At 46.4% G+C, this 13,839-nt stretch overlaps 1 protein-coding gene across 3 annotated transcripts in view; it reads right to left on the bottom strand.

The window, feature by feature from the left end:
* Positions 1-13,839, bottom strand: part of ATXR2 (histone-lysine N-methyltransferase ATXR2) — a 167,143-nt gene that overhangs the window by 98,812 nt on the left and 54,492 nt on the right. For all 3 annotated transcript variants that reach the window (XR_015189576.1, XM_086522852.1, XM_086522853.1), the window contains exons 4-5: positions 5,447-5,772; positions 5,242-5,354 (exon numbers count right to left, since the gene is read on the bottom strand). Coding sequence is in view for 2 of the 3 variants with exons in the window: in XM_086522852.1 (XP_086378978.1) it covers positions 5,242-5,354; positions 5,447-5,772 (439 nt within the window). In the remaining variant the exon portion in view is untranslated. The remainder of the gene's footprint in view (positions 1-5,241; positions 5,355-5,446; positions 5,773-13,839) is intronic.

The raw sequence follows: 13,839 nt of genomic DNA, 5'->3' as shown, positions 1-13,839 counted from the left end.
GAACCAGTCCTGCTATCATCTTGCCTTTTCATCCACGTTCCTCGGCTGCTCTCAAACTCTCTGGCCTGTCTTCATTCTACTCTTGCTGTATCTTTTTAGGGCACTTCGCAGAGACGTGCCCATGTTCCCCGCATCCAAAACACCTTCCCTCTTTGATGTAATTGACCCTCTCTTGAAGAGTGAGCCAGGGTCGTGAATCCTTATCTTTGATTTGTTGGGGGCTCTTGTCCTTTCTACTTTCAATATAAGAAGTCTGTTGGGTTCTCTGAGTCAAGATCTCATCAGTGGGGTAAGTCAGATTGCCTGAATGTATGGCAAAACCCCGTTTCGCATGACCATCAATTCTTGAATAGTATTTGACTTTTGTTCTAAGCAGTGATCTCGGATCTCTGTAGGAAGTCCGCAACAAAACCGCTCAATCTGTTCTTTAAACAAGATCTTCTTAAATGAAGAAGCTAGTAGAAAAGAGCTCCAAAATCTCTCGCAATACGCATCTGGAGAATCATTTAAGCTAGTAGAAAAGAGCTCCAAAATCTCTCGCAATACGCGTCCAGAGAATCTCCGTTGGTCATCCAAAGAAACCTGTGATCGTCGGAGTCCGAACTATCTAAGGATGAGTCCTCTGTAGAACTCTTAAAAACTGGGCAAAATTTAGGCTTCTTTGCCCTTTTCGAAGCTTTGCTTTTCGCTTCGCTTTTTCCCTTTCCTGTCTTCTTCGCTCAAGTCAGAAGAGCTAGAAGAATTGTCAGAAGAAGAAGAAGAACTAGGTAGTCCTTCAAATCGTACACGCTTCTTCTGCTTTCTTGCCGAGGCAAAAGTAGATGGACTACCCAAATAACCCGTGAAGTTAGTTCCTTTCTTCTGCTTTTTGTCGTGCTTTTTTTCTTTATTGTTCGCGTCCAAAAGCCGACTGATCCGTGTATCAACCACCTCTTCCAATTCTTGCTCTGTACCCATCCTCGGAGCAGGAGGTTTCTTGAGTGCCGGTTTGATGGGTGGCTCTATGGCCTTCTGCCACTAGGTCTGCACTTCTTCAAAGAAATATTTGTCAAAAATTTTACAAATTTTGGATCCTTCGCAATGTTAATCATCATCTTTGTTGCGTCATCAACCAATTGTCGACTTTCCATCTCTTCAATCTCAGCCCGAGTAGGCCGAGGTGGGCCGTACTCTTCATGAGAATCTTCTTCGCGATCTCCCGCATTTCCACATGCAGAAGAAGTCGACTGATCTCTGTTGGAATCCATAAGTGTCGCGAGAAAAGGAATGGATTTTCGGTAGCAAAAAAATCAGCGTGCTCTGATACCACTGTAACAAACTTGGACACCCCAAGTCAAGATTCTACCGCGACACAGCATAGATTCACTTCAAAACAGTTCACAATTCACACTTGAGTCAACACGGCCCGACGTAGTTCCATGCCTAGAGATATTGGCCCCAAAGACTAGCGCCCCTTTCGGTACTTCTTTTCGTATTAATCTGTGTTCAAAGTACAAGAGAGTGGGTAGGTACTCACTTTCAGACTCTGCGTCCAAGTGCTCTGAGAAGTGAGGCCCAGCTGCTAGTAAAATCAGGGATTCCGTACGCTGCCCGCTTTTTGCGCCGTGATTTACGAAAAATTCCGTACGGCAGTCCGTACAGCCTGCCACGTCAGCATGTCAACGCATTTTTCGGGTTTTGTTGCCACGTCACGAGTTTGTGACACAAGGTCGAAACCATGGCGCCACTGCTTGGATGGCCAGGGGGCTCATTGCAATGACCTTGGACGCCATCTCGGGAGTCTCAAACTCTATCTGGTAGTAGCCATGCCCGAGAAACTAAACATCGAGAATCTTGCCCACCTCTGCTAAAAGGCGGGCCTGAAGAAGATCACACACCTCTCCTCTGCTAGGTCGGGTGCCGATGATCTTGCAGAAAATGGAAGTCGCTTGGAGGCGCTCCACCTCTGCGGCCAGGCTCGCTTGCTCTGTCGTCGAGAGAGCAAGTCGGATGGTGGGCTCTGCAAGGTCGGGCGAGGAGGCTTCTGGATAGTCTCTTTGGGGCAGAGCACGAGCCTCCATCTGTGTCTACTGTTGAGAGTGGGGCGAATGAAAAAAGCCGGACGACTGCCAAGAAGCTTCGACTGTGAAGAACAGGCCCTCAGGGTCAAGACGCAAGGAGGAACCAACGGCAAAAGGGGGGGGGGGGGGGGAGAAGATGAAGGAAGCGAGCTTGGGGGGGGGGGGGGGGAGGAGGCAGGTGCAAAACAGCGAGTGAGCAAGCTTAGGGCGGGGAGGCTGCCTGCGCGCGAGAGCTTGCACACCAGCATGCAGGGCAACGAAGGCGCGAGGGAGAAGGGGGAATCAGCGATGGCGCCGGGGGGGGGGGGGGGGGGGGGGGGGGGGGGGCGTACAGCAGTAGCGAGCTCCAAAAAGTCTATTGGTCATAAGCTTGCAGAGCTCTAGTCTTCCTTCACTGCTCTTCATGTTGATGATTGTAGGAGTGGGGATAGAAGTGATTTCTTTCCCTTTCCCTTTCTTAGCGACTTCTATCCATTTCTCGGCCTCATCTGCCTTCTTCTGTGTCTTTGTGATCACATCCACCCACGAAGACGTCTTTGCCACATTCTGTTTCTCTTCCTCTTTGATCATCCGTACCTGTTCCTTCATGACCTTGATTTCCATCACCAAGGGCTGTAATTCACCTTCCCCTAGTCCACTACTTGCCTTAAGTGCTTGTATCTCTACGTGCAGGTCCTCTTTCTCCTTCTTCCATTGCATGCCTTCGCTGAGGAACATTTGAAGGTTGGACTTCTCCTTCCACCAAAGAGAGAGGGTCGCTTTTCTACTCAGAGAGAGAGAGAGAGAGAGAGAGAGAGAGAGAGAGAGAGAGAGAGATTAACGTCCACGGGAGGCCGAACTCAACCCATGGGACAAAGATGGCTAGTTACATTCCACTTTGGATGTCAATAAAAGGAAAATCATAATAGTAATCAAAAGAGGGGGGGTAGTGTCTTCTTCGGGACTTTTATGACTCATAAGAGAACATCTGTTTTCATTAAATAATCATCTTCAAGCTCTGGGGCAATGTTTTCACTATCCCGGCCTAAGGGAAACCCACCTATTCTGATTTGGTTCTGAATGCCCTCGACCCTTTCCTTCTCTTTGATTACTTACATGACCTCTTTAACAAAAGGAGCTCCCATAGTCTATGGACAAAAGACGTTGATTTGGTGAGTGCCTCTACTGTGATAAGTGCAGTGGCAAGCCCTGCTACATAGCAATCGCATGAAGGATGAATCTTTTGCTCTGAATTATCCTAGATATCATAGACTAGACTCTAGAGGTCTCTCCATCGATCTCAATCCATCATAGGTGCAGCCTTGTCTGCTACAATGATCCATACTAGAACCCACATCTGAACAACAAATACTGTAGTAGATGTGACTAGAGTGTCACACAATCAGATCATTGTGTGAGGCTCTTCAAACTATATTTGTGAGTACATCCTCTCTCCTCTTCCAAATGTAAGTCAGATATCCGGAGTCCCTCCCAATGAAAAGGATGGGTTAGTAAGAGCACCCATATATATGTGTAAAAGTCGGCATACTTTACAATCATTATTACAATAGGGCTGATGTTTCTTATATACCCCTCAATTGAATTCCCCAACCCAAGTCACACATCAAATAAGTACAAAAAAACACCTAAAAATGAAATAAATAAATAGGATCACATTGGCCATTCAATTGAGATGCCTAACTTTGTCAGTCTCGACCCTACATCACCACCTCGAGTCGCCCTGCGTGCAGTTCCTACTGCCACGTGTCTGTGTGAGGTGTTTCATGGGCGCGAGTCTGTATTTGATGGCGATGGTCTTGCCATCAATGATGACTCGACCAGCACGGTATATAGCTCACTTGCCCTCTTTGCAGGCCTGTATGCTCTATCGCATCCGTGTAAGATCGTCATCGAAGAAGATGGGTCGCCAGCTAGAGTGTGTAATTTCACCTCTTCCAGATGAAAGAAAGTTATATTACCGACCTGCTGAGGCCGAAATCAGCCTATAGGACAAATCAAATACATCATTGTCTCCACACACACACACACACACACACACACACACACACGAGGTGGAGGCGTAGTTGGATAAAGGAGGAGAGGATGGCAGCTATAGAGGAGGTCAATTGGAAGTGATTCCGACGGTTGAGGGACAATCTCTTGCGGTAGCTGGATAAAGGAGAGGATGGCAGCTATAGAGGAGGTCAATTGGAGGTGACTCCGATGGTTGAGGGGCAATCTCTTGCATGGTGTGCTCCCGACACCTCGGCCAACTCAAACAGACGAGGTCTCTGGTGAGAAGAAGCATTTGTCAAGTGCCCCATCTTAGGGCAAATAAACAATTAATCAACAGCCCTGAGACCATTACCCCACCTGTCGCCCCCCTAAAGACATTGATTTGCGGCTTACGGGACTTCGTACTCTTTTATTCTCTGTATTTCCACAAGCAAAAAGGTGAGGACTAGAGCTAAGAATGGCGCAAACCCACAGAGAGGGCACATATACAGAATTAAGTCATGCAGTTGTCGAGGCTGAGAATTACTTTTGTTTTGTTATGTGCAATTGTGTACCATGTTATAAGACTCAAGGTAGATATGCTATCTCTGTGAAGAATGATTTGATTCATTTAGCAGAGTTATGAATCATCCATGAATCATCCTATCTCTGTAAAGAATAATTTTGTTCTTTCTTTATGAAACTTTGCAAACAATGGGAGCAGCCTTTATCACGATTGTAGCAACATATAGGCTCTTCGAACCCTGATTACAAGCTTCTTCCCACTACTTAAAAATTGGGACTTCAGGGTGGGCCTTGAACACTAGAAGGACCTTAGAGATGCGTGTGGAGATAAAAACCATCCCACATTTTTCTTGCATCTCAAGTACCTCATGCCAAATGCTCCTTTCTTCAATTACATGTGCATTTTGGGAAAGGCATGGTGTGTACATCCATCCATACCCTCAAGGAGAGTGGGACTAGCTTGTCGCATAATGAAGAGAAACAGACAAGGGGACTCGTTTTACTAACAAGATGGAAATATATACCTACAAAGTGGCTCCTGTTTACCTCAAATTACGCTATTCCTTGCACCATGGCACCTAGGTGCAGTCCGTATACCAGATCCCAATGCATAACTAGATATGCATTCTTTCAAATGGACAATGCATCCAAAATGGAACAAGGTAATCAAAAACATTAATACCATTGGCATGATCGATGAACTTTACAAGACTATCCTTATCTTTACATAAGGAACCAGGGCCAGTGCACAGTAATGAATGATGAGAGTCCCAGGCTGCTTTAGCACATACTTCGCTGGCAAACAAAAAGAAATGTGTAGCTTCAATTTCCTTGTTTTTTGTTGGTAAAAGACATTTGTTGCTTGAAAAAAGACCAAAAATTTGTACCTGCAATAAAACTCATCTTCACATCCACCCATGCAAGAGATTACAGGTGAGAATGTGAAGAGCTCCGTAAATGGAAGACGAAGGCTACTATTTAGAAGTGCTTCAGCAGCATCTGAAGATAAACCCCTAATGTACTCCCCGTCTTTCTCAAGACATTTTGCAGCCTTCGAGTCATGACAGCAGGAGCTTGTAGGGCCAAGATAACCTTCCTTTCCCTCGACAGATAATTCTCTGCCCTCATTCTCTGCTGAAAGAAGACGCCTTCCAATTTGTAGCTCAATCGAGCCAATAAAACGAAAGCAGAAACTGCACACAAAAGCATCTGCCTACAGCAAATCAAGAGCCAAAGTTACCACATTTCCAAGGACCAGTTTAGACTTTACAAAAACAATAGCTCAGCCATCAATGAAACTATCATCTCTCAAGAACAAATGCACTCCAGAAGGCCCCTAGAGCTTTACTAGGGTAGATCATAGGCGTATATACAATTGAGTGCCTTCTTTTAGAACAATTAAAGTTTCGCATTTTAATTGAAGCCATCCCTCCACATATATAAAATCAAGCAGATAAAGATTCAGACAAACTTACGAAGTTGTGTTATATGCCACTGAAGCCATAGTCACTTAGCAACAATACGATGATTGCACACTAGAAAAAGCCTCTGATAATAAGGATTCAGGAACCTCAGGAGCTGATCACTTTTTGGAAAAAAGATGAGGCTAACCCTCCCCTCCTCCCAGTATATTCTAAGAGCCAACCAACTCTGCGTATGTAACTGATCAGATAAGAACCCTGCCAACTAATGCATTGTACGATTTGAGCACTAGAAAGGAAAACCTGGTGGAGGTTTTCCTGCTGAACATAACAAAACTTTGTGAGAAAACTTGAAAGTAAAAAAATCAACAGTAAGGTAATTGTAGCTGAGACCTGGAAAGAGGGGGGGGGGGGGGGAGATGAGAGAGAGATCTTTTTACGTCTATTAGAGGCCGAAGTTGGCCTCTCAGACAAATCAAATGTACATATGTGAGTCCTCCATCTCTCACTAAAAGAACAAAAGTACAAAGTAACAAGATCCTGTCGTAAGGAGAGGGGGTGATCCATGGGATGCTGGGATGCAAGTTATCTGTACGGGGTATGGGTGCACATCTATACGCTCAAGGAAGTACAATCATGAAGTGCATCAAGCTGACTAGCTCCATCCCATATCAAATTGGGGGTGTAAAATTTGGTACATGAGTGAATGTGGTGTTGCACGTATGATCGCGACTGGGTCTGCAAGCATCAGAGAAAATCTCTCTTGGGCTGCCTGGTGGTGGAGAGTCAAGATCTCCTTGATCTGCATGCGATGGAGTCTGAGTCTTAGAGCTGTGTATCCCCGGAGCTCGGGGGCGTCTCCTAGCTTATACCATCTCAACCTTTTTGTAGGGTAACCCCTCTCTGTGTCTGTGTAGCATGTGGCAGTAGGGTTATGGTCCTCTAGTGTCAGGTGCAACGTAATTTAAATGCTGGCAAGATCTAGACTTTACATATCCACAAATCTTTACTTCTTTCCTTGCTTTGATGTGAGCTACCTAGCACAAGTGATGGTTCCTTTTAGAGAGAGAATGAGAAACAGAAAAGACCAACACACAGATGGGGTCCCAAACCCTCTCAAGGGCCCCCAAATCCGTTACCGGATTGGTGCTTGCTTTTGCATTGTATAAATAGAATGTACACCATGCATAGGACAATAATCACTGAGAAAGGAAATGATAACGCCTCGATAACTCCGCAAAAGAGGCACCTTCAGGGCTGATTTGATGTAGCCAATGTAGATCTTCAATGTGGGCTGTGTATGGCCACCAATGGAGATTGATTAGGAGGCCAACAATGTCCCAGATGTGAAGTCCACCTTGGCTGAAAACTGTCCGCACAAAATGCAGCAGATCTGGGGTTTCTTTACCTCTTCTGTACACCAATGATGACTTTGACAATGGGCTGAATCTGCAGCAATGTGGAGTCACCTTTGGAGCCAGGGAATGGGCTGAAATTGCAGGGATCCGATGGGCTGCAAAGTTTTTGATGAGTCGAGGATTGGTAGATGATCTTCTTCGCGACAAAATCCTGTAGAATGGGGTTGCTGAGAGAGAGAGAAATGAAATGAAATGATATATTAACGTCTACAAGAGGCCAAAATGACCTATGAGACCAACTGATTACAATGATGAGTCTAGTACCAAGTCTGGGTACAAACAAGAAAACTACAAACAAAGAAATGATAGGAGTGCTACCGACTCCTATGGGTGGCTGGTAGGCTGAGCAATGGTATCATGCCATAAAGGTACAAAGTGGGGATAAGTATCACCATGATACAATATAGCAGTAGCATGAAGCCTATTCAGATCGACATTCTGGGTGTCGTGCTAGAATCCTGTGGATCCTCTGCCGCAATCTCCGCCGGTGCTGCGTGGCCCCCCTCCTCAGTCGCGGTCGTCTCGATCTCCCTAACTCTATAGCTCGATCAATGAGAGTACCGCTGATGTGTGTATGGGTGGGAACCGAGCTCTCTGGTGGTGGTGTCCCCTCTGACTCTGTGGTACTCAGACTGAAGAAATCTGAGATGCGTCTCTGGGACTGTCTCTGTCTTTGCCCATTCAATAGAAAGAGAGAGAGAGAGAGAGAGAGAGAGAGAGAGAGAGAGAGAGAGAGAGAGAGAGAGAGAGAGAAATGAAATGAAATGAAATGTTATATTAACGTCTTCAAAAGGCCAAAGTGACCTATGAGACCAGAAAGTTACAATGCGGTGTATCTGATACAAAGTCAGATTAATAAAATAAATTAAACTAGGATTAAAAAATATAAATACTGCGGAATCCTAAACTAAGCAGAGGAAGTAGAGATCCATCTTCATCTGCACTCTGGACGACGAAAAAGTATGGCTCGAATCCTTTGTTGTAGCCTCCTTCGAAACTGTGTAGCTCCTCTTCTCCATCAGGGTCGTCTAGATCTCCCTAGCTCCAATGCTCGGTCTATGAGAATGCCAGTATTGCGGGCAGACCTCTCCACTATTGGCTGCTCCTCTGTCTGTTCTTCTGGGTGTACAATATCTAGTGTAAAGAAATCTGTGATGTGTCTCTGGGGTTGTCTCTCTTCAGCTCTCCTCAGTAAAGTTTCTCTATGCCTGTGTAACTCAAGTAGATATAGCCCAAGACATCTCTCATCCTCATAGCTCATGACCCTAGATAGAGGCCCAAAACCTTCTCTAAATAGACAATGAAAACGGCCTCGTATCTCTCCCCCGTGAGGTGAAGAAGATCCTCTCTATAGAAATCCATCTTTGTGCCCAACTCCTGTATCGGCTCTATCCATGTCCTCCTCATGTCCAGCTAGATTAGATCCTGACGAATGAGTCTATTAATCTCTACCCGCGCCAGAGACCTCACGGGTGCCTGTAGAGAGTATTGAAAAGGAGGCAACCTATCCATGGTGAAACCATGTGTCTGAAACCATGATGGCATTTGTGCATACCAGCATGATGTATCCCCATTAAGAGCTAATTGTCTGGAGGACTCTAGGGCCACCTTGGCATATCTGTCTCTGGTAGTATCCCACAGACAGTGTACAAAGGAGACTAATCTGGTAAGCGCCTCAATCTCCATAGGGGGGGGGCAGCTAATTCCGCTCGAATGATATCATGCGGTACGAAAGCCTTGGCTCTAATCAACCGAGAGATCATAGATACCAGGGGCTTCTCCATACGCCTCCAACCATCCTGGCCTACAAAAGGTCCCCAAACCTACACCCCATATAACATAGTAGAGGCAACCAAAGTATCAAAGAGCCATAACTTTGTCCTAGGTTCCTGGAACTGAACCTGCGAATACATTCTCTCCATTCCTCCCAGAGTTGCACCAACTCTAGTTAGTCTAGTCTCTGCTGCTCTTCTCAAAGAAAATCTCGGCCCAGTAAAGACTACCCCCAGGTAAGTGTATGCATCTGCATACTCCACAGTCTCTTGACCATATTTGAAAGTAGGTACTGATCTCCTGACCCATTGCCGTGTGGTGTTAAACACCATAAGCTTGGTTTTAACCTAGGTTTACACACAATCCACTATCCTCTGCAAAACTGCGTAGTGCATCCAAATGTCGTTGCATACCTTCTGGTGAGTCAGATATCAGCACAATATCATCAGCATATAGCAACAATGGGATCCACGTCCCTGCCAACTGGGCACCCTGTCACCCTCTCTGTCAATGTAATCAGATACCTCATCAACATACATACCAAATAGAGTAGGAGACAATGGGCAGCCCTGTTTCACTCCAATAGTAGAGTGAACTAAATCAGATACCCCTTCCGGAGTGCGTACACGTCCCATCACTGATCTGTACAAAGCCATAATCCCCCAAATCACCTCTATGGGCACCCCCATCTCCTGTAGTCTGCGCATCAATTGAGCTCTTGGTACCATGTCAAATGCTTTGCGAAAATCCACAAAGCTACAATAGATCCGTCTCCCATGGTCTCTGCCTTCCTCAATGATGGCCCTGAGTGTCAGAATATAGTCAAGAGTGGAGAAACCCCTCCTGAAGCCGGCCTGACCCTTTGCTCGTATACCCTTGCCCTCTGCCCAATTACTCAAGTGTTGCTCCAAAATAGATGCATACAACCGTGCCAATGTGTGTCCAACCATAATAGTGCGGTAGTTCCCAGGCTCTGTAGGGTCACCAGCATTGAAGATGGGCACACTATTGGACAACCTCCAAGTCTCAGGTAATCCCTCACACATGGCACGATTGAACAACGCTGCGAGAACCTAGATCAGTATATCCCTGGCATGTATAAAGTGCTCCGCTACTAGACCGTCATGATCATATGCCTTCCCGGTCCTCATCCTGTCGATGGCCCTTTGTACCATCTCAGGTGTAAAGAAAGTGCTCGTAGCTGGGCAAGGCTTGGTAGGGTCTGGAAGGGGTTCCTGTCCAGGAACCGTATATAATGATGTCGCATATTGGCCCCACACATCAAGTGAAGTAATCATGGGGGAGGGGAGTGCTCATGGAAGAGTCGCCATGCCTCTCCTGAGTCCCTACTCAAGAACATCTGATATAAGTCTCGCTCCATCTGAGCTAGGTAAGCTCGCTTCTTCCGTCTCACAAGGCGTCGGAAAGCAATCCGAGACTGTCTGTAGGTGATGACTCCTAAAAGAAGATCCCTCTAAAGTTGGGCTCTCATCTCTTTGCACTCCTCATCATACCAACTATTCTGGGGCATGCTCCCAGAATGTCGTCTCTTGCCCGATGCAGCCCCATCCAGTGTCTCAGTCAGTAGAGTGGAGCACTCCTCCACTAAGAGGCCTGTACCATTTGTACCAGTTGTGCCTTCCAATAGACGGTCCCAGATCTCCTCTGTATAAACGAAATCAGTCTCTGGTGTAAATGTATAGCGGGTGTGTGACCTGACTCCTGATGTCTGGGTTGTACTATACTGAAATTTAATGGACAGTGTCAAGAGAGCATGATCTACAGCTATGCCTACTGGCTTGGCTCCCATTGTGAAATCCTGAATGCAGGGGACAAAGCTCGGTTGTGTCATAACATAATCCACTGTACTGGCCCCATGTCTGTGTGGAAAGCATGTGAAACCGGCTGCTCCAGGAAATCGTTGTAAGCCATTAAGTATGGCTAATCCATGTGTAGTCGTCATTTCCATGAGGTATCTCCCATACTCCGTTTGCTCTCTGTCATCTGAGCATCTGTCAAGTCCCAACTCACCCACATCCAGCTCTCTAAGCATCTCATCTGAAGTGTCGTAGAAGACTGTCTGCGAGTTGCCCATTCGGGCATTGAAGTCCCCAAGGAGAATGATATCACCATCCCTAGAAAACTCGCATATGTCATCATCTAGTATAGAGAAAGGCGATTGCCCTCTAGATGCAGCATACACTGATCTACTGGGAGGAAAGTAACATATGGAAATATACAGGAATCGACCTGTGTCAGCTCTCAATCTCACCCACATATATCTGAGCATGATCATCTCTTGTAGTTCCTCTCTGAATAGCACTACTACTCCTCCTGAACCTCTACTCCCATGCTCAGATCTCGCATTTGTCCTGTGAGCTGTCTCCCATCTGTATCCCAACACATGTGGCATCACCTGTCCAAGGGCCTAATGAGTCTCTGAGAAGAACACAATGTCCTTGTCTTTGAAACTGTCCTCAAATGCACCCACGTCCAACCTCATAGACCCATTACAATTCCAGGTAGCCATCTTCAATGTGGTCCCATAGGTCTCACACCATCATGCAGTGCGCCACTCTAAAATCACCACCCGTCCATCTCTGTAGAAGGCTATCTTTCCCTTCTCCCTTGCCGCTGTAATCTCTGGCATTACCTCTCTCATATGTGCAAGCTGTGAGAGAGTCGGGTCATCACCGAGGAAAATACCTGTCTTTTTGAGAGTAGGCCTCTTCCTCAAGAATTCCTTCTTCTCTTCCAACGAGGGGAAGCGTAGTATGAGAGCTCTCCCCTATGAAGACTCTCCCGTGCCATCACTTTTCTTACCTACCCTCCATGCCTTTGTGTGCAAGGGCTTCTCTATCCCCATCATTGATGTAAGGCTTGTGACCTCTTTCTCCACATTGTTTATGTCCTTGAGACCGGTCACTCTCACATGCAGTGCTCGCATCCGCCTTCTTTGTTTCTCTTCGAGGGTCATGTTGATAAGCGTCGGTATACAAGGAGTTTCTTGACCTTTCCCTTTCTTGGCGACGTCAATCCATTTTTCGGCCTCGTTCGCCTTTTTCTGTGTCCTTGTTATCATCTCTGCCCATGAAGATGTCTTTGCCACACTCAGTTTCTCTTCCTCTGTGATCATCCTTACCTGTTCCTTGATTTCCTTGATTTCATCTATTACCGAGGGCTGACATTCGCCTTCCTCTAGTCCACTGCTTACTCTATCAGCAAGCTCCTGTTTAAGGGCTGAGACTTCTTTTTTAAACGTCCGTATCTTGATGTTTGGGTTCTCCTGTTTGAGGGCTGAGACTTCTTCTTTGAGTGTCTATATTTCTGTGTTAAGGCTCTCTTTCTCCTTCTTCCATTGTGCACCTTCATTGAAGACCATCTGAAAGAGGTTGGCCTTCTCCTTCCACCATCCTTCCATCTCTGTTTTCCACTCCTTCATTTCCCTCTCCATCTGTGCCATCCGCTTGTTCGTGAGCATGAAGGTTGCCTTTGCCTGCGACTTGCAAACAGGTGAGACATTGACGGCTTCCATGTCCTGTGTAGGGTCCTTTAGTGCAGGGTTTACGGGGGGTGAAACCTTCAGTTCTTGCCTTCTCATAGCCATAGAGAAGCCTTTAAAAGGCCTCCATATCAAGGTCGCTACAGGGAGGCCCCAAATCATGTCGACCAGCACCCATCAACATGGGTTTCTGCATCACCACCGCAGTCAATGCTGAATTGCTCTCCATTTTCGATAGCTTGATTGCTCGCTTCGTCAAAGCTCAAAGGAGGCGTTAATCCATTGCCCACATGATGAAGATTCTTTAGAGACAAATGAAAAATCTGCTCTTGCAAAGCGCACACAAGAATTCTGCGTATGGAACCAAGACTCCCCTCCCTGATGTTTACAACGACAGCTTGACTTCAGACCTCCACCCTGAGTTATCAGTGCCTGAATTTCTTAAGCCAGCAAGCTTTCCATCCATTGTCCGTGTGTCTGCGGTGCATGTGCTCTGTGTGTGTGTGTGTGTGTGTGTGTGTGAGGGAGAGAGAGAGAGAGAGAGAGAGAAGAAATGTACTCTGCGTATCCCTGCATGAAAACCTAGGCGCAGACCCTATCGTACGCTAGGGTTCGTTGTTGTCTGTAGGGACCCCTTTAGCCTCGCGCTCAGCAGCCCGCCAGATAGAGAACTATCCTCGCTGCAGAGAGACCCTCGCGCTCAGCCCACCACAGAGAGAGGCCTTGCACTCAGCAGCCCGACAGAGAGAGGGTTAGAGAGAACTGTCCTCCTCGCTGCAGAGAGACCCTCGCGCTCAGCCCACCACAGAGAGAGGCCTCGCGCACAGCATTCCGCGAGAGAGAGAGAGAGAGAGAGAGAGAGAGAGAGAGAGAGAGAGAGAGAGAGAGAGAGAGAGAGAGAGAGAGAGAGAGAGAGAGAGAGAGAGAGAGAGAGAAATGAAATGAAATGTAATATTAACATCTTCAAAAGGCCAAAATGACCTATGAGACCAGAAGGTTACATGAGGTGAATCTAATACCAAGTATGGGTACAAAAAGTATAAAGAGCTGAAAAGATAATAGTGGCTAGGGGTGGGGTGAAAGCTGATACGAGTGGAATACAAAAGGGTGAGCTGATACAATGGAGCTCTCTGACAGTCGAGGCATCACATACATATACATTCGTA

Source organism: Adiantum capillus-veneris, chromosome 11 (genome assembly GCF_014529385.1).
Source record: "Adiantum capillus-veneris isolate H3 chromosome 11, ASM1452938v2, whole genome shotgun sequence".
Lineage (NCBI taxonomy): Eukaryota > Viridiplantae > Streptophyta > Polypodiopsida > Polypodiales > Pteridaceae > Adiantum > Adiantum capillus-veneris.
Note: the sequence above shows the minus strand (reverse complement) of the source record. Positions and strands in the feature narration are given on the sequence as shown.